The sequence below is a fragment of the Chlamydotis macqueenii genome, chromosome 2, assembly GCF_036417535.1.
Source record: "Chlamydotis macqueenii isolate bChlMac1 chromosome 2, bChlMac1.mat, whole genome shotgun sequence".
In the NCBI taxonomy this organism is placed as follows: domain Eukaryota; kingdom Metazoa; phylum Chordata; class Aves; order Otidiformes; family Otididae; genus Chlamydotis; species Chlamydotis macqueenii.
In genome coordinates, this window is record NC_141557.1 from 72,466,308 (window position 1) to 72,488,000 (window position 21,693).

The 21,693-nt window shown below is 38.4% G+C and overlaps 2 protein-coding genes across 13 annotated transcripts in view; one reads left to right on the forward strand and one right to left on the reverse strand.

Moving 5' to 3' along the window:
• Nucleotides 1-21,111, reverse strand: part of FARS2 (phenylalanyl-tRNA synthetase 2, mitochondrial) — a 252,522-nt gene extending 231,411 nt beyond the window's left edge. For 3 of the 8 annotated variants that reach the window (XM_086740264.1, XM_086740258.1, XM_086740265.1), the window contains exon 1: nt 20,938-21,111. In XM_086740264.1, coding sequence (XP_086596390.1) covers nt 20,938-21,111 — 174 coding nt within the window. Of the gene's footprint in view, nt 1-14,944; nt 15,075-20,106; nt 20,204-20,546; nt 20,564-20,588 lie in introns of those variants that run through there. The other 5 variants (XM_086740261.1, XM_086740259.1, XM_086740260.1 and 2 more) reach the window with 5 other exon arrangements.
• The window catches only part of LYRM4 (LYR motif containing 4), a 96,203-nt gene continuing 95,570 nt past the window's right edge, over nt 21,061-21,693 (forward strand). For all 5 annotated transcript variants that reach the window (XR_015257631.1, XM_086740266.1, XM_086740268.1 and 2 more), the window contains exon 1: nt 21,061-21,195. Coding sequence is in view for 4 of the 5 variants with exons in the window: in XM_086740266.1 (XP_086596392.1) it covers nt 21,110-21,195 (86 nt within the window). In the remaining variant the exon portion in view is untranslated. The remainder of the gene's footprint in view (nt 21,196-21,693) is intronic.

The following is a 21,693-nucleotide window of genomic DNA, read 5'->3' on the forward strand; positions in this document are numbered from 1 at the left end:
AAACATGTATGAAGAGAAAGTAGAACAAAATAAAAAGCACTTTTGAGGAGATACAGATCACAAAACATGAGCAAACACATATCCACATAGGCCAGAGTTCTGTAAATGCCAGTATGCACGAGACCAGAGTTCCTTCATAGTTGCTACAACAGATTTATAAAAACCTAAGAACAGTAGTTTTAAAACCAGCCCATACGAAAATGAAACAAACAGATACTGCACTGGGTGCAATACAGAAGCGCTATGCACCACTGAAAGCTTATTTCTCTGTTCAATGTAATACTTAGAAAACTAATTTCTTCAAAATTAAAGTTACTTTGATTACGTAGATTCCTTTAAACTTGGCTGTCTTCAAAATTTTGTGTCTCAACAAGAGCTACAAAAAGTCAGACCAACTGTTCCTGGGACTGAAGTGAGACACTAGGTCCCTAAAGCCTCAAGAACCTTTACCAAGTACCTGTTACAAACCCCTTCCAGCTGAAGCACAAAAGATAACACTGTAGCCATTATTTCCACTCTTTCGTATTCCATTTCCTCTATTAGCATCAACCCACAGCCAAGCAGCAAAAAGGAACTGACATAATTCATTTCACCCATGAACTGGCCCGCACTTTTTGAAATAACGTGAGTTAAGAGTGGGAACTCTCAGATACAATGCCAAACAGAAAACTCTGTTTAAATCCGAATGAACAGAGCCTTCCACCAAAGCAAATAAACTCTCAGGTCAAGTCACAGGTTTTTAACTAGAGCATGATTCACACGGCATCCCCTTCGTAGTCCAATAAAAATAGCTGTTTGGTTTTTTTTAAATAAATATTTTTATAAAACAGTTGGAGCAAAGCCTGCGTCACTGAAAACCTGCATGAGAAACAGACATCCTTAATTTTTAACCACTGTAAAGATGCATCAGGAGAAAATTTAACATTTCTATGATGTTAATCTTCTAATGTTAGTAGCAAAATATTCCTTCTATTGCCTCCTTCAGTTTACTGAATCTTATTTTTAAAACACTTGTGTTTCAATATGGTATCAGTAAGGTACATTGCTGTGGCAGACAGACTTTGCCCATGCTACAAGAATGAACAGAGGCAGCTAGTGCCCACAGCCAAACCATTTTTAAGAAGCCGTGGACATCACGTTGCACCCACTGTTGAAAGCTTCTCTTCATATGCCTGAGAAAAGTACAAACCAAAAATTATTTAAAGATACAACTGAATTCATTATTTTATCAAGCATTAAATTGTTCTCATTACGAGAAGGAAAAAAGCATGCCCATAAGGGGTATCACTGACCTATAGTTATACAGCCCACTGAGACCATTTCATATCCTTTTATAATGGTCTTGCGGGGACACGATTCATCCCAGAGCAGGGTATCCTACCTCTAGTGTGCATAACACTTAATTTATTTAAGAAGAAACTGTAACCACCTAAGCAGATATATTCCTAAACTTTAACCTTCAAAAACATTTCACTTTGCTAAAAACTTGCTCCAAAAAAAACCACAACAAAGTTTCAGCATTTTCTTTAAAAAGCAGATGTGCATGACAGCAACAAAATTTGACTCAGTTCTTCAGGTCTTAATTTTACATTGCATTTTACTTTTCTGATCTGACTTGGACTCACATTTCATTAAATACAGCTGGCTAGTAAGAATTACTCTACACAGACCTGAAAATATTTCAGCATTCTAGAATCTGAGCTCAAAAACCTTCCCAGGAAGAAACATTTCTATTTGTCTCAATGGAAACAGGTTCAGGTTTTGAATCTCTTTATGATTTCTCTTAAAGATGAAATTTTTCATCTACCTAGTGACTGTAAATTGTTACAGCTTTGTTGAATAGATCTTTTTCTTGAACGTATCCGGAATTATTCCATATATATTCATCATAATGCAAAAGCCGGTTTTTTTCCTTTCCTGTCTGTCCAGGTTACCAGACTTAGTAACAGTCAGTGCCAGCCTACCTGAAAGTAAAGAACTTGGTAACTAGCCCACTCGTAACAATTATACTTTTGGAAACCACCATTCATAGAAGCACAACCAGCAAAAGGATCTATTCCAATTTAAATATCTGAATCAGAGCCTGAAGGGCCAATAGCTTGAAAAAAAAAGTTTTACTTTCATATAAACAGAACAATCATGGGAAATTAATGACACAACAAGTATAGAACTTCAGTTTTGTCATGTACCACTGAGGGTTTTTTTTAATAAGCTAATTTGGTTTATTTCTACACAAAACACAGATATTTTGTGGAAAATGGCTTTAAAAGTACAATGTTTACCCACTTAAAAAGACGCATTCCTAAGAGAGTGGACATCTGAAATGGAATTATTTTATACACATTGGAAGGACAAATTAAATGCATGAACTCTTTGCTGATGCTGGCACCAAGTTATTTCAGCTCCCACTCTACCTCAGGAAGAACATCAGAGCCTTTCTAGGACAACAGTCCTAGTGCTGGCAAAGCACAGCCAGCTTATCAGACAAGTGAGCTCTTGTTGTCCTCTACCAGAAAATAACTTGTGTCAGCTGAATCAGGGTGTTTGATTTTGTTTTTAAGTTATTCTGTGTATCTATTCTAAGGGCATGAATCTAATTATTTGGCCTTATCATAGTGTGCTAGAGGGAGTTTTGTTTGAATAATTCTATGGTTTTCCTGGCTGGCTTGGAAAATGAGGAAACTTCTATGAGCAAAGCAAACAAATGAGCAAAACAAACCAGATGCTCCTTCTGGTGCACAGTAGATGAAAGTTTTCAACTACCCAGACACCCTTAATTATTTTCAGCAAATAAGTCATCTGGGTAAAGTTGCTCATTGTAGTAAAAGTTTTGCATTCCTCTGTTGAGTTAGTCTCATCTTGGAGCACTCAGCATTTCACTGAGAAAACAAATAGCACATTTTTTTCTTTCAACAATCAAAAAGACAGTAAAGGCATGAAGTGAACCTAACAATATATTTTTCTATAGCATCTAGAGAACCAAGGGAGGTTTTCAGTTTTTCATGCCACTTGTAAGACGTTCTGTTGCTCATAAGCAATGGCAGAGGGCTGTCTTAGCTGCAATGGTCAACTCAGAGCCTTTACCCTTGAACAATAAATAATCAGCTTTTGAAAATTATTTATATTATTTATTACCTTATATAAGAAGAGATGACGATGATGATGACTAGAAGATGCAAAGATCACTTGCATTATGTAGCAGTCAGTGTCTGGTGTACAGTCATTCCCCAGGGTGTGTTTTATTTGTATCTAGAATTTTTAGTTCAGTATCAGAGAACTCTCAAGAATTAACATAAACAGCTTTCTATGGATGCTTCACATCTCTCTCTGTTTATGCTGTAGCTTCCTATGAGGGTAAAAGGTAGAGTCTACCTCGAAATGCAAGCTGCAGGTGATAAATATCAAAAGGTGCTGGCCAGGCCATCGGAAGGGAAGCACTACCAGCAATCATCAGTAAATATCACCATGGTTTTATAAGAATTTTGTAGTCACACCTGGTGATGAGATCTTTATAAAACATCATCAGTGATGCTCTGAATAGATACAGTTTGACAGCTGCAAGTCTTAGGTACCGCATGACATTACATTTTAAGAGTGAAGTATAATAAGGCACCATTTCACGATGTAAATATATTACCTAATCTACGCTTGGCAGACCAGCATCTTGAAAGAGAGCCTCTCAAAATACTATTAGCTTGTTGTCTTATTTTTTATACAACATCTCATATTTCAAGCAATGGAAAGCAAAACAATTTGAAAGCACCATTTTTATAAATAAAATTACTTCCAATATTTCCAGTAACAGAATAAGGTCACTTAAGTCCAGATTCTGGCTTGACCATGCACACCTGAGGCATGATCTCCAATAGGCAGGCTGCTTGGTTGCAGGTTTGGGGGGGGGGGGGTGGGGAGTGGGCAGGGGTGTGTTTCTGCATGTCTGTGTATGGGGAACAGGGACTGGAAAAACACATCCTCCTTTGTCAAACCACTTCAAGTTGCATAGATGATTTTTCCATCTTCTACGGTGCTCAGGCAATCAACTCAGCATCAGACGGCCCACTGTACTAATTGTTCAAGCATACTTTGGGATACTGCCACTGCTCAAAAAAAAACCAAAACTTCAATAGAAGCAATGGGAGCGGGATACAGAAAATACAGTGAGAGTTGCATTTCTCCACCATATTTTGGAATTGCATTAATTTTCCCTGGTATGGGAAAAATGGATACCTGCAATTCTCAAAATGGGCAATTAACTACTGCTGTTTACTGTGGCTACGTCTCACCGGTGATGAGTACTGAGAAAGCTACTGCTTTGTGGTACAAGTGGAAGATTAGAGAAATGGAGTTTTAAACATCCTACCAAAACTGGCTGGCTAAGCAAACAAGCAGGATAGGGAAAACGGTTTTTGTTGAACCTTGCTCTCAGGATACATGAGCCCTCTCTTTAGGTTCAGTCATTCCAACTTAGTGCACTCCAGAAAGACGTTTGAGCTCCAGGATAATATGATCCAGATACACAAAGCCCAATGGTTTAGCAACTGGAATTCTCCTCCGTATTCTGGTTGCTCACAGTATGCACATTCTTGTTTAAAATCTCTGATAGAAATCCTCCATAGAATTAATGCTTCAGTTAAGGTGAGGGTCTATCTCCCAATTTCTAACTTCTCATGACAGTTAGAGTCTCCTGAGGAGCAAAACTGCTCACAAGGAAAGCAAAGCCTAATGACAGCAAGAGATGAACAGTCACAGAGTCAGACTTAGTAATGATAGGACTTAACACTTGCTAAAGATAACAGTAACTCCAAGACCAGCCTCCTTTAGACGTGAATGCAAACCTTACTTCTGTAATTCACAGGATTACAGATTCATAGAGTAATTCAGGTTCAAATTGACCACTGGAGGTGGTCTAGTCCAACATCCTGTTCAAAGCAGGTCACTCAGGAAATTGTCTAGTTGGGTTTGAACATCTCCAACTATAGAGTTTCCACAACCTCTCTGGGCAACCTAATTATAGATAATTTGAATTTTATGCTCTCCTCCATGAGTTTCTTACACAGAGAAACCCACAAAATGTGTGCTTGCTAACACACAAAACCAAACCTGTAGTTGAGCTCGTATTTTCTAAAAGGGAGCATGGGCAGAGACTATACGTGCAAAACTTATGAAAGATTCAAAGGTGCACAAGTACTTGACAAGTCACACAAAGAGAAATCTCACTTTTATACATCCATTTCTCAGGTCTTAGAAACTCTGGTTACTGTCTACCTCTGACCTGAAGTGCATGGTGTACTACAAATGCCCTACTTTTTCTTTCTGTATCTAGCTACCAACACAATATATTGATGGACTTTGCAACAGTGTAAGGTGAAGACAACATAATTCTCTTGCATAGCTGTTTATCCATAGCACTGAGAAAAAACAAAATACACTGGAAGAATACACGGCAATTTCTACAGTGAAACAAACAACAAGATTTTTTTTTTTTAATCAAAGATTAATTGATTTCTTGGACTTCTGTTTGGAAATTGTTTTGGTTTTTTTTACATTTTGGATTTATATTCCAAACATCTAGAATATTTCTACTTCAGAAGTTATTTGTGGCAAGGGGGGTTAAAACCTCAAAATGAGAACAGCTTTCATTTTAAAATAATTCATTTAAGATCTCATACATCACCAAAGGAGATGTTCATTTTAGGAGGAAAGCTGATCTGTTTATGACAAGCTACTGTGTACTTTTCAAGATGATGGCAACACACTGACAGCTTTAAAAGAAGTAGACGTGTTACTGTAAAGTTTATTATCCAAGCAGCCTTCTCCCTCTGCAGCAATACAACAGCTTACATTTACCGTTGATTACCATTCCTATGAAATTCCAACATTTGCTAATGATCTCCAGAACTGTGAAAAATAGAATCTTCTGTCTCAAGCCTTCTCCTGTAGACACACTATTCTTCTAAAATAGTCTGAAAGACAACACATGCACTTTTTCATAAAGTATCCATTCTCAGTTCTTTTAAAATATTTCAGAGAGCACTCTTTCCCACTTCTGTAAGATGTGTCAGCCAATGGAACACAATTCATCCTCAGGGAAAGCAATTTAGAGTAAGGTTTTTTTGCAAGCAGTAGAACCAACAAAAGTTTATTTCCTTTATGTCTGGAGGCAAAGCTTGTTTCCAGATTCAGTGGTAAGGGACAAATTCATCCTGCTACTTCTGCTTAGCTGAGACATTAATAGGGTCTATCTCCTTTATTAAACCCTTTATTATCACACATCACCTGCAACTTGCTGTCTCTGGTGATCTGGACACCCCTTATGAAATCTGACTGAAGAGAAGTGGAAAAAGGAGGGCTGACAGCTGAGGTACAAATACCATCTCACAGCCATCATTTCCTTAGGAATCTATGCTTAAAACTGGAATTTTTAAGAATAATATTAAACTCACTCCAAGAGTGTCTTCAAAAAGCAACGGCAAAACATAGCACCCAGCAACAGATTAAGTGACAGCAGCACACTGGTTCTCAAAAATGATACAACTCTAGTCTGCTCTCACTGGTAAAGGCCCTTGCTAAAGAATACACAGGCAATCTGCCACTGTGGGGACAGATTACACTTACATACATCCATTTCACTTTCATATCATTCATCCAAGATACTCACTGCTTTCACTGGGCTGCAACACGTGAAGTGTGAACAGATTGATTAACATCCACAAATGTGAAACAAGCTGACATTGCATTTCACTGTAGATGGACAGAGATTACTGGAGGGACTTTGTAGGGTCAAACCATAGGTGCACAGAGGAGCTCTGCAACACAAACGGCACGTTTCTCTGTAGGTTATTCTGGGCAGAAGAATGCGAGTCACTGCTTTTTAAAGGTCTACTTTTTAAAAGGTGTAAAGTGTGACAGCAATTATGATACTTTTTTGAAACAGCAGACTACACACAGAAACAATAAGCTACATCAGAGCCAGAGAAGTTGATGAACTGACATATCCAAACACAAGAAACTAAATCCTAACTCCTAATCAGTAGAGGTCAAACAACTATTCTCTAATTATATCCTTGAAAATCTTGTGGCAATCAAGCAGCATGTTTGTGACAGAGGAAGAGAAGTTTTCCAGACCTGTACAATAATACTCTGAACCTATGCTGTTTCAAGACATGAAACAAGCAAGATATGATATCTTGCTTCACAATACATGAAATAATATATTAACAATATTTTTCTGTTTTTATTCCCATTTGACACCAAAACAGTAGACGGTGTATACATTTTCATTCTCTTGATTCTCAGATGTGTACCTTAAAAATACAGTTCTTTTAAAAATCTAAGTTTCTGAGAAACAAAGGCAAGCAAGAAAAATAATTTGCTTACCTAGGTCCCTTCTCAAATATAAACACAGAAGTAGCAATATGAGCTTATCAATCAGTAGCTAGAGACAAAAAAATAACAACTTAGATCACCTACTCCATTCCTTTTCTGAGGTCTGGATCACTCCCTAAAGCATACAGAGATATTCCTGGAACACATGTTCCTCAAAATCATTGTAGATGATACACAATCACACATCAGCATGGTCTGAACATATGTCATGCTTATTTAACAAGGTAACATCTGCCTCAAAAGTAGCACATATTCTGTGCTATGTTGCAGTCGCTACAGAAACTTTTCCTTGTAAAACTGCAGAGAAAATACCAGCTGAAAGCTCAGCATCTTGTTGCTATAATATTTAAATGTTGCTTTGGTAACTCTTAAATGCTCCCGCGAAAAAAAAAATAAGGCTCCTTTCAGTATTTTTTGACTGACACAGATCTAATTTTTTTTTAGGTTTGCTTTCACTGACAGGTATGCAACTGAAACCTTAGAGAATCCCTATTTATTGTGCTGAAAACTGGGTGCAAGCTATCAAAAGTATAAGCAAACTCAAGTGACAGATTTATGGCTGGTTACAAGCCTGCTAAATTGAGAAAGGCTTATAAGCTAACAACCCACTTTCTATCTTGGTATTTATACCTACTATTCCCATTTATGCTAGTAATACATAAGAAGTCTGGTAGCTTTCATAAACTCTTAGACAGCAAATCATTCAGACTCACAACAGGGTCTGCCAATATTTGCAAAGCAAACACAGGACACATCTACATGGAATCACTGTGTTCAGCGTCAATACCCACAGTCACCTTCCACCACCCCTCCTCACTTGCCCCAGACATCTTAATATCTTAACTTCATGACCTGCCACAGCTAAGGCATTGGGCACCTAATAAAGTACAACACAGCACAGATTAATGTGATAGAAATCTGCCTGAGGATAAAAACGTTTCAAATGTTCAGATGAATTATTTGGCCATTCTGAACCATGACTGTCAACGGCTTTGCCTACAAACCTGCTGCAAAGTTGTCTTTATACGGAGAGGTTTCCTCTGGTTGCCCCTCAAACTCACATAAAATTTAAAGGTACCTCTCAACATGAACTTACACTGCTTTACAAAATTTCGAAAAAAAACCCAACAAAACTAAAATGACAGCACTACTAGAGATACCTTCAACATGATCTATGATGAAAATGTACTTCATTGGACAACTACACATTTGACATTAGAGAGCCTCCTTTTTGCTCTCAGGTGAAGACAACCTATCAAAAGTTTGTATTTTAACCTTTAATGCTAAATATAACTCAAGGGTATTTTTCATGTGGTTAAAAAGTAGACATACAATAAAGCTACAATCTGCTCCCTTTTTCAGCAAAAAAGTATTTTCAATTACACCGAAATAGGTCTGTTTTATGTGGAATATAAGTTGATTGGATATGATGTCGTAACTACTAAGAGAGAAAAAGAGGCTTAGCAGTGAAACATCTTGCTTTTAAATGAAGGTCCAGCACTAGGAAAGCCAACTGTGGGTACTTCTGCACTTCCTGTATCATAGATATACAAATACATTGGTTTATGTAATTACCATCTCAGTGGGTAAGACACTAGAAAAGCCAACATACCAGCATCTCCCAAGCTTGCTACTAATTGAATCACACACATACAGGTTCAATCCAAGGATTATAAAAGTTAATGAAAAGAATTCCCATTTAATTCAATGAGCTGTGGATCAGTTCCAGATAGCTAGCTGCTACTCGATCCTCTTTCTTCTTTATCATAAGCACTCCAACAGTGTGAAAATGAAGAGGACTCCATATGAGTCTATAGACTTTGTATCTCCCCTCAGATCTGAATTTTAAATTAATTATTTAACAGTTGACTACATTAGATATAATTAAGTAATCTTTTCCATAAAGCTATATTAGAGGCTACTCCAGGTTTTGAAGGAAAACAGACTACTATTATTGTTACATCAATAGCTTTAAAAGTTTTCAACTATTTCTTTCACATACGGGTTTACTCTCATTGTAAATTTATTTATATGTCAGCTCTACAACAATATATTGCCACGTCTGAGTACGGAAAATGTCAGTCCAATGTACTGGAAATAGAGCACTAAATTTAAAAGGCTTCTTAAGATTAACAGATAGATAATTTGAAGTCACCTGATGTCAAAGAAATAAAGAATGAATGTTCAGATCAAAAAGTATCTATCTTTAATTACATTTGAAGTGCAATGTCACAGTTGTCCGACAACTTCAGTAAACTGGATATTACATTTGTGAAATGCATCTGAATAGTCTTTCATTCAATTCTTGTTAACAATGCTTTTTGACATTCTATTTTTACTACTATTTTTTAATATAAAAATGTATTAAAAATGAGAATTTTAATTTCAGCACCTCAAAACTCAGCTCCCAATACTGCATAGATGCTTAGTTCTGTCTCTTTGTAGTCAGTGTTTCAGCAGATGTCCACTGAGATCAGCCTAAAGGCTCTAATTTGTTTAAAACAGAGCTGGACAGGAGTTGCTACAAAATCTTTATTTAAGAATCCAAAATATGCATTACTGCTATTAGCCATCACAATGTCTGAAATCTCATGAGCATTATATATGAAACTAAATAGTAAAAAATTATATTTTCTGTTCAAGAATCAAGTCAGTTAAATGAAAATCGAAGTTGTCAGCTTTTGACAGGAGAAAAGGCATCTACGCTTAAAACTTCACATTCTATCAACAGAAGGACACAAGCATCAATGAAAAATGCTGTTTAGACACAGTTTCAACAAAACTTGTGTATGCAATGCTGCTTAGTCGGCCACCTTACATCCTTCCTACTCCAAGACTGATTGCAAGCATTTCTTGTTGGAAAAGCCGTTTTCTTTGATGAAATCCATCAAATTCAAGTTGAAAACCTTTTTGAGGTATAACCAGAGAGGTTTACTCTTAGCACCTCTTTCTACTCCATGTTAGAGAATCACATTAAAAACAATGGAAAGGGAATGGTGTTACTACAGCCTTTATCACCACACCTCAGGTCACCTTTGCTGTAGCTACTCAGAGGCCTCGGATGGCTGTGCCGCACCATAAAATAATGCTAATATTGCTCTTGAAAAACACTTGGGGGGCTGCCTTCTGCTTTTAAACACTGCTGTCGGCTCACTCTCCTTAACAAGGGCCCATTATCTCTGAAACATGGAAACGGGACCAATGGGTTGTACTAAGAAGTAAATTCTATTTATTCCAACACTTTTTCTTTACATAATGCAAAAGCTTTTATTGCTTTGCTATGATTTCTTATTGCTGAAACTCTTTTCTGTTGACAGAGTGAAATAGAAACCAATGACCAGATTTTTTTTTTTTTTTTTATTCTTCCATTTACATGCTAGTGATTTAGGCTGTTATGTTCTCTTACTGTTAATGGAGTTTAGAACCAGAAGAACCCTTCATCTCACAAGAACTATTAACCCAAAGTCTTAGGCTGGAATTGCAAATACATACCATGTTACAGCAAACAAAATCTGTTTAGAAACTCTGTATCATCATTTACATTCAAGCTCAAATCACATAGGTTGCAGATACTAATAAAGCAGGGGAAAAAAAAAAAAAAAAAAAACACAACAAAAGCATAGGAAAAAGCAGCTAGCCTACACAGAGTGTGGTATTGACTGGCATGTTGTAAAAGGAAAAAAACCAACTCACCACATAAGTATCTAAATGACACAGTTCATTCCAATCCATTTAACCCACACAAAATGCCGGATGCGCACAAACAGCAGGATTTGCAAACAATACAGACAGCTCTGCCAGCAAGTCTCACACAATCACGGTATCTGTCTCAATACGGCTGGTCTCACAGCAATACAAATTTCAAAAGGTAAAACAAAAGGGAAGTAAGACTGCACTGCTAAATATTTTCAGTTTGGTTTCCTTTACTTCGGTCTTTTTAGCAAACTTATTTACGAGAGAGAGAGAGAGAGAGATAATTTTTTTTTAACTACTCTGGTGTTATTTCCTTGATTGCAGCACTGAAGTTTACCATAGGTGGATGGATAACATATTTCTTCAAAATCTCACATGACTTTACCAAGCCCCTGTGCTGCCTCATCAGTCTTCCAGCACATTGCTGGGCTGCAAGATGAAAGACTGACTTTGTTCTTTTAAAAACAAGTGTACTCAAGAAGGCTTACAAGAATTAACTGTCTAGCCAACCTCCATTAACAAGCTTAAAAATTTTGCTCTGTATATTCTACAGTTATGAATGTATACAGGTTACCAAAAGACAGAAAACCCAATTTGCAAATATTCTACTTATATTATGAAACATTTCCTGTAACTGTAGCTAAAGAAATGTATTGACTATGTTTAAAGCCTAAGGGTAGAAAAGTGTATTTTTTTTCCTTAAAAATACTTTAGCTGCAACAAGTGATACTGAATTATAGATAATGCTACTGAGAAATACTCATTAGAAATTTTTAATGAAATCCCTCAATTTAAAGTTCTGCCTACTTAAATAAATACAAGTCAAATCTTAAAATGGATTTGCTTAATCCTGTTCTAATTTCCTGATACAACTGTGCTCTGGTTCTGTTACAGTTTACAGGTAGGATTGATTTAGTTAATGCCACTTTGTATGTATTCAGGTACACCCACCTTGTAGCACTGTATTTGATTATGCCTGTACACCATTACGTTTAGTAAGGTATTCAAGAAGTGTTGACATCTCCTATAACTTGCTAAAGAAGAACTAGTTTCAAGATATTCTATAGCAAGCAAAGCAAGGGAAGTATGACTTAAAATACAGGTTTAAATTGTGTCTCCATCCAGTCCTGCTACTACAGGATTAAAAAAAAAAAAAAAAACAACAAAAAAAACCAAACAGTTTGAGAGTATTGTAGTAGAAAGAAAGAAACTGGTATCACTAACTTTTTATTTGTCATCAATGCTAAAAAAAATGATATATTTGGGTCCATGGCTTACAGCACCTCAGGACAATGGGCTCTCAGGCAGCTTCGTGCTTTATTATCTTTAATCTTACAAGGTAACATCTCCTCATAAGACTTGCTAATGTTGATATACTTACTCTAGATAAAGCACAGCACAGAGAACAAAACAAAACCTTTGTCTGAAAGGCCTTGAGAAAGCCACGTATTTTAATTCTGTCAGAGAACCCTTTTGTAGCACCAGATACTTGAAAATCACACTTTCTCTCCAAAGCAAGCTTCAGTGAAAGAGTAGAGAGCACTCAGGACACACATTCCAAACTATGGCACACATAAGTACTTCCCAATCCAATCTTTACATAAAAAAGGCAATGTCCCCTCATCTTGCATTTTGAGCCAAGATATACAAATTGACTGGGTGGAAGAAGGTATACAACTTAAGGAAAAAAGAAAACAATAACATGAAAGAACGAAATATTTATTATTAATGAAGAATAAAGTGTTATTATAGCTCAAGGTCACATATGACAAAACAATCTTCAGTTCATGCCACATGCATGGCATACCGAGAGAATCAAAATTAAAACATAATAATTGTTCTTATTTTTCTCTTTGTAGAATTTATTTTTCCATTTGTAGAATTGCAACTTGCAGCATGCTGAAAGATCAAGTTCCACACAGACACAGCAGCCTCTGTCTGGAACGAGAGCAGACAGGGAACACTGGGGTCGAATGAACTAGTATTAGGTGAGGAAATCAGATTTGGTGGAACCTGCAATGTTATTTAAATGGTATTCATAAAAAAATCATTCAAAAATAAACACAAGGACTCTGATAAAAGAAACGAGAATAAGCATAGTGTTTCCACACGCTTATTTTAAGTCTTCACCTATTCAGTAGAACTTCCGTTTGTAGAATGAATATTAGATTGATAATATAACCGACCACAAAAAAAAAAAAAAAGTGAAAAAAATGGCAGCATTAGAATGTGATATATTGAGAGGGGAAGGGTAGGGGAATAAGAACCACAATCTGTTCAACGAGGGACAGGTATAGAAGGGAAAACACAAAAAGAAAAAGCTAACCTTCTTCAAGCAACATCTCTCTGTTTAGAACAACTTTCTTCCATAAAATTTGACACAGCTAGTGTGTCAACAAAAAAAGCAAGTAGCTTTTCTAAACAAACCTATATAGAGCTTACAGTTAAATATCTCTTCAATATCTGATCATTTTACATGTGCAATACCAGACCTGTCCATTTTAGAACACTATGTTCCCAAGGGACAAGCTGGTGTAATGCACTATACAGTTCCTCAACCTGAAAGTAATTAGTATAACAAAAGTAAAAAAAAAAAAGTTGCCAAAAAAGCTATGTTTACAGCCAAAATAAATACGAAAACAATGAAAAGATTATGCTAATATTCAAAAAAATAAGAACACTGAATGAAGGCCTTGAACATTGTCTTGAAAGTAAATCCAATTTTGAAATCATACACAACAAAATTTTAAAAGAATTTAAAATTATGCTGATAATTTGCTCTGTTTATGTCTTTTTTTTCCATTTTAGATACAGCATACATACTTCATCAGGAATCATTTCCAAAAAAGGCAAAAGTTAAACAATCATGCAAATCACCTGCATAAAAATAAATAAGGAAATAAAGAATGTATAGTGCCAGGAGAAAACCCTCAAACCCAATTGCATCTTGGGCAAAACTGTTCCTAGGTTATGAAATATACCTTTAAAAGCTAATCACAGAATATCTGGAACATGGAGGTACTTACTTCAAGACTCCAAACAGATGAACTCTCATAAATCTTGCAGAACAGTATTTCAAACTATTTTTTCCCCCATTCCTCCTTCTTGCCTTTCTGCAGGATGTTAAATACATCCTTATAGGAAAGCTGGCCGCTCCATTTCATAGGTCTGCATCCCAACTTAAATTCACCCTCAGCCCCAATTTGAGCTAAGACACAAAACTTTATGAAGAGACACAGACATACATTTCCTTTAGCCTATTCTTCTACAAGGACAGGAATGTAACAACAAAGTGGAAGGTTGATGGTGGGATTTCTAAGGCAATAACTGTTGCCTCTCTAAAAAGCTCACTGAGCTCACTCCCCATTCACCAGAGCATCCTATGCTGGATTCTAACTTGCATCAATTATAAGTGGTTTGTAAAGTAAGAAGAACTTAATTTTGCTACCTGTTCTCACACTGAACAGCAACTTATTGCTTATGTAGTTGGATAGACTTCAAAGGGATTCTATTCAAAGACATGGACATACTCCAATATAAAGATGATAGAATTTATCCTTCTGAATTTGTCCTTCAGAAGATTATAATCTTCTACCTATCCACGTATTATTATTATCTACCTATCTTTATATCTCAAGTCTCATTATTTCCTTTGTCTTTGTATTAAGAGCGAGGAAATGCATGAATTCTATATGGAAAGCAAAGTTAATTAGCATACCTGTCTTTAACATTTGGTGAAGATGAAGAAAGATTTTTTTATTATTATTAATTAACATAGAGAAGGACTGAAAACTTGTTATTACCTAAAAAGGTTAGTGGTGTCAAAGACAGATTAAGAAAGCTAAATTTATTTATAATTACTTACCCACAATCAGAGATAATCTGTCCTCAGCCTTGCTTCCTTTGCCCGTTAGCTTTAGTCAGTGCTTTGTTTCTTCTCTTCAGGAACTGGCTGAAAGCTAAATTTGGCCACAAGTCACCCCAGATACAAAAAACTGAAACAGAAATAAAATAAAGTTTTGCCTAGAAATGCGGAAGTACCTAGGAAATATTGACAATTCATCTTATCTTACAAATGCATCAGAAACATGAGATATTTAGAAACATGTTCCTAAGGCACCATCATCTGGTCAGAGCTCTGGGAACACAAAACTGATAGACACAAAATGAAAGACGAAGAATGTCAAGGATTATGCAAAATTAAGTTATCTTAAACTCTACCATTACTACAATTCCATAATAGGGGTATATTGTTTTCCTCTTTTAAATAAAAACATTACCCCATAGTTTCCTTTCCACTCCAGAAATATTCTCTTCAGATTTCTTTGCTTCAGCTTCACATTATTTAAACTGCTGGGTTTTTTCTAGACCAAAAGTCCAAGCTACCAGAACAAAAAGTCATACTGATGCATAGCATCATATAAAATGAAAATGCACTACAAGTGGAAAGTCTTATTTCCCCTCCTCTCATCACACAGTCAGAAAACTAAACAGATAGCCTACTTACAATCCACTTAATCCTTGTTTCGCTTAACCTTTCTATTAAAAAAAAATAAAAAAAAAATAAAAAAAAAAGCATCTTCCACATGTCCCATTCTCCAAGGTCACATCTTTTCCCAATTACACCTTCTCAACATATTATAAAAGAACTTTCCACTTTTATTTTACCTTGGCTAGCATGTTTTCTTACATCAAAGAAGTACTCTACCTTATAGCAACATGATACTTCTAGCCCCACTGATATTTTGCTCTAGGAATTGCTTCCAGGAAGTAATCACACAAGACATAATTATAAGAAAATGCTTAGTAAAGTGGATTTTCAGGGAAGGACTTAAGTAATAGCCCATGACTTCAGTGGAGCTAGCCCCTCATATTGTCTAACAAGAAGACCCATGCACACAATGCAGGTAGCAGGAGAAGAATCGGGACGCACCCAAGCAGCAGTTTGTCTTTGATTTCCCATACCTGGGACATGGAACTGAGTAATCAGAAAAAAACCTACAGGACTGTGTCAGCTGTGCACAAATCCTCAGTGCTACAGCATGGAGAACCCAGGATGAACAGCATGACCTTCACCTTCACCATCATCACATGGCTGTGCACATGCTTCTATATATATTCACATATGCTTTTATACATATTCATATACACATTCATATATTACAAAAATAAACTCCAGAGAAAAAAGGACTTTGGTCTAGCAAGACATCTTAGATGCAAACATGATCTTTATCAAAAAAAAAAAGGTTGTTAGTACCATTGTAATCAACCTGGAAAACTAGAAATCGCAAATCAGGAAAAAAGATACAGGGGTGGCTACAAATTGTTTCTCAGTTGCTCTTAAACAAAGTATCAGTCCTTGTTTTACAGCTAAGTTTACTTCCAAAGTTAAAAATCTCAATATCCACTAAAAAAGGAAGATTAAAAAAAAAATATCAAACTAAGTTAACCTGGCTGAATGACAGCTATGGAGAAATATAATGATAGTATAAATCACGAAGGAGGGAGAAGAATTACACAGTATGACTCTAAGGGGCATAAATGAAAGAGTAGGATGAATTTAGGGAAGAGGGTAGCACAAGCTAAGCATCAGAAAACATTTCTTAACAGCAAGATAAAATATAAAGTAGAATATCTTTCCTACAGAAAGGGAAGTTACTTAGCTATTTAAGACTAAATTAGACAAAACAATGGAAAGTGCAGCAAAGGTAGCATTTCTGAATTGATGAGGTCATGGATGTGAACACTTAATATACCCTTAGTACACCAGCAGAAGTTTAGGACAGTGGAAAAACAGGTATTCCCTTACAGGACCAAGTATTACAACAGAAAACCCACTACTGGTTTGGTTTTGGGTTGGTTTTTTGGTTTTTTTTTTCCCTATTATTACTATCCTTTCAGTCATTCTTTAAACAACACATAACATTCTGCAGTTCAGTTCAGAAAGAGATGGGGTAACTCACAAAAAGGGACTGAGAGAAGAGTTTTGTCCCGTTTTTTTTTTTTCCCTCTGAACTCTCAGGTAGAATTTTCCAAAATGCACAAATAAGTTAGGAGCATAGCTGAATTTGAAATATGGAAGTTTGTCCTCCTGATTAAAAATGTTATTTCCTATTGGGGAGCCCAACAAATTTTTTTTTCTTAAAACAGAGTTATTCAAGCACTCCTTTTGATACTGTGGAAAACTTACTCACTATAGGGAATGGTTACATTACAGTTCATTACATTTGTAACTGAAATCTCAAAATTCTTGTGATTTATAGTCCTTATTTTAAAGGTCCTACTCAACACTGTGTAGGATCTCACTGGGCGTGACACTGTCCATCAAGAAATAACAGCATAGAAGAAGAGAGAAATTGCACCACAGCAGCAGGGAAAAGCTAGCACGTTTTCACAAACTGAAAAACAATAGTTAAAAGAGATTATAATATCAGGACAATCAATTATTCTTCTGACCCCCAAAGAAAAATAATAAACACGAACAGCAGCGCAACAGGAAAGCACATGCTCTCTTAAAAGTGTTGAGTGCCATGTCATAAAGCTGAAATAGTGTACCACAAGGAACAATTCAGCAACATACAACAAAACATCCAATAGGTATCAGAGAATTAAACAAGTGTTTCCTTCCACACCAGTCCAGAGTCTCTGGCAGGTATTTCATCCAAATTCCCCTCCTCTCTGCTTTTTTTTTTTTTTTTTGGTTTTGAGCAGCTACACATTTAAAACATTAGTAACTATTCCAGATACTGACACTATCACATCATTCTCAAAGTGCTTATTTATCCCAAGAGACGCAGAAAGACACAGGCCACCTTCCTTCCAAATGCCAAAAGCAAAGACAAATGAACACCTGCCAACCCCCTTCAACAATGATTATACGTATCACTGCAAGTAAGAAAAACATCTCCATAAAACGTAATAAGAAAACAGTACAGATTTTTAAACCAGAGAAGTTTAGGGGGCAAAAAATCATCCATCCATGTCTTGATTGGTCTTGTCTTGGTGTCTACATTAAATTCAGGTGTGGATTCCCCTTAGGGAATGAGGAGGTAGTTAATGAAGTGATCATTACTGCTTCCCTGTACACAGGCTCCAGCGTCACAGGACACAACTGTGGTCATTTGGGCTGTATCTGTGCTTCAGATTCTCTGCAGGCTTGCACTGATGCACATAAACAGAAAGTTAGCAGAAACACGTGTACCCCACTCACAGCAGAGGCAATGCCCACTTACTGCAGAATGACAGGACTTCTGAGACCATAATCTATTGCTTCCAATAAAATGCAATAATAAAATACATAAGAAAATAAATATTTTTTTTCAGTCAACAGCACCAACCTAATGGCACAAAGACGACTAGTTTCTGATAAAAATTGTTCTTCCCTTCTTGAGTGTAATAAAGGTTAAGCCAAGAAATAGAGACAAGAGGAAAGACTTTTTTCTTTTGGTATGTTTACTTTGCATTTGATAGTACATTGCATTATTCTCACTGCTTATTGTAATCATATGAGCTTTCTTAAGAGAAAAATATGGTTATCTAAGAAAAAATAAAAAACATTAGTAACAATCACAAAACTATCAGGGAGATTCAGGAACAGGATTAGCACCTGAGGCTATTTCAAAATAATTTCTAATTACTTTACAAATATTAAGTCAATAGCATTTTTGTAAGCAAAACTGGCTTAATGTGTTTTGCTTTCTTCCCAATTACTCTCTCATCTTTTAGAGCTGAAGATTGTAGCATCAAAACTTTATTTCTCACAATAACAAAGAGGGCTGCTGTAAAATTAGATGGAATAACTGCCACACTGATCTACAGAATGATTTCACATAACTTTGCTAAACTCTTAAAGCTAGGTTTTGCTCTGTACATGACACACAGGACTTGTATGTTTTAAGCTGTCTGAAACCCATGACCAAAAAAAAAGGGTAGGGTTGCCACTGCTGCTTTCAGGGAAGATGATAAATCTGCAGACACAAAGCAAGAGTTCTACTTTAACGTGTATTATGCACTCCAGCCACTAACAGCTGCAAAGATGGGGGAGCACCAGCACCTCAGATGGACTCCACTCCCGGGGCAATCTGTGTCAAAAATGCGGCTACAAGGAGAATTTCGTTGGTCACACAGGCAATTAAAGAGCATGCTTGTTTTATATTTTCCTGTTGAGTTTCCTAAACACCAAGTGCTAACCCAAAACACATTGGTATGTAACTTACAAGGGAAAGCCTCACAGACATGATGCTTAGCAGAGTGTCTCAGTTGCTTGCATTTTTCTACAAAAATACATTTCCTCTAACATTGCTAGTTTTGGTTTTGACAAAGAGAACATCCAATAAATTTGCTATGTACAGAAAATTTCAATTTCCAGAAGCCTAAAAGGGATGCTTGCAAAGATAACATACTTGCAAAGATAAAATTTGAGATAACTCCTTGCATGTCTATATTATTTACACGCAGAAGCACAGAACTATTTTAGTTCTATGCTGTAAATTGTATCAGATGTACAACTGGCACAAATAATAATACTCAAAGTGTATATACAATAAATTGACAGCCGCAATTGAAGCTCTTTTGCCAGAGAGATGTAGAATGTATATAAACATCTACCATATACAGAACATACAGTGGAGAAAGTAGGAACCATGTAATTATTATAAAGAAATCATATTATTGATGATATTTAAAAATCAGTATCAAATACAGCTGGGGTGTCATGCTTTTAAGCAACTAAGTCAAGTTTATCCTGGAGTGGCAAAACTTTCAGAAGAGGATGCTAGGCACATGCTCTTTCCAGCAACAAAACAATCAGATATAAATGATAAAAGAGGTGCTTAAGCAGAAAAGGAGCCCCAGTCTCACAGCAGAGAAGAATAAACCCCAAAATTTAGCAAATAAACAGGCAGAACCTACTTTTTAAATGTTCCGTAGGCTGTACAATACACAGACACTGTGTACATCAATTCATGCCTGGGTACTGCCCTCCTCAAGGCCAGTTTCAACACACACGGACCCATGTGTTAAATTCACCTGAAGTTCAACACAGTAATTCACTTTCTGAAAATCCAAACAAACACAGAACCTTAGGCGAGTACACTGATAAAACCAGCATAACCATTTCTCAGGGCTATGGAAAAACCAAGAAAAATTATAAATTAAGATTTCCCCTTGCAAATAAATGCACAAAGGCAGGAAGCCCTTGCTAACCTCCTTCAGACACTGTCGCTGCTTAACTCAAACAGTACCTGAACTATAAGCACACAGCTCGAGTTAGCTTAAGTAACAGAATTCAACTTAAAACAGGATACTGAGAAAGGCACAATTCACACAGCACCATAGCACACCAGGCCCTAGTACACCAGCAACAGGTGAATATTCACTGCAAACTTACATAGCGATTTTTCACCAAACACCCATCACCTGTTGCTCCTTTCCAGGCCCTGTACCAATCCCACCCTGCCAGCACCCACTTCCCCACGCAGCACACCAACGCAACCAGTATGGGAGCGCACCAGTTTATTTGAACGCTGGTTTTCCTTTCCCCTTCGCTTAGGCCTTCCCCTCCCGGCTCTGCCAGCGCTCGGGCCGTTCCCTGCCGCACCGCCTGGAGCCCTGAGGGGGAAAGCGGCGGTGGGGCTTCAGGACAGGCCGAGGCCTGAGCAGTAACACCGCGGCGGAGCGTCCAGAGCAGCGGCGCCGGCCAGGGCCGACCCAGCGGGCCTGGGACGCGCCGCTCCGCCCGGGAAGGCGCCCGCCGCCGGGGAAGAGCCCTCAGGCCGCGACCTCTCCGCCGCCCAGACCCGGGCCTTGCGCTGGGCCCAGACCAAGCCGCGGCCGCTGCCTCACGGACCCGCCACTCACCGTGCGCTCCTGCCGCCGCCGCGGCTGCCCCCGCCCCTGCCCGCCCGCCGCGGAGGCGCTCAGAGAGGCCGGCGCGGGTGGCAGGAGGCGGCTTCGTGGGCCGGCGCGGCCCCGGGCGCTGCGGGCGGGGAAAGGGGCCTCGCCGCGGGAGGACCCGCCGAGCGTCGGCAACATGGCAGCGTCCAGCCGGGCCCAGGTGCTGCGGCTGTACCGGGCGCTGCTGCGGGAGAGCCAGCGCTTCGGCGGCTACAACTACAGGTGCGCTCCCGGCCCGGGTGGGGACGGGCTGCGGCCCTGACCCCGGCCCCGCTTCTCCCCGTGAAGGGGTGCGGGTAACGGGGGTGGGGAGGGGGGAATGCCGGCGTTATTTGGGGCTGGGCAGGGGCCGCCTGAGAGGCTCATTTTTGGCCGGCGCGAGGGAGCTGTGACCTTCGGGGACCCCGCGGAGGAGTGGGCGGCCGCCCAGGCCCAGCCGTGCCCTGGGGGCGGCGAAGAGAGCGGGCTCGCCTGCGGCGGCCGGGCCTAAGCCTGGGCCCGGCTTTTTGGGGCGCAGGGGAGGGTCAGCCCGCGGTCCCTGTGCCAGTGTCCGGGCTGCCTCAAAAGCACCAGGTTATGGGCCCTCCTTGTTGTAGGAGGAACGGACAGAACAGAGATTGTCCCAGCCTGAAAAAGCTCTGGTCTGATTTGTATGTTGTCCTTCTCGTCTGAGGGGAGAGCCCGGGCCAGGCTGCAGCCCTGGTCGTGCTGAGGGACGCT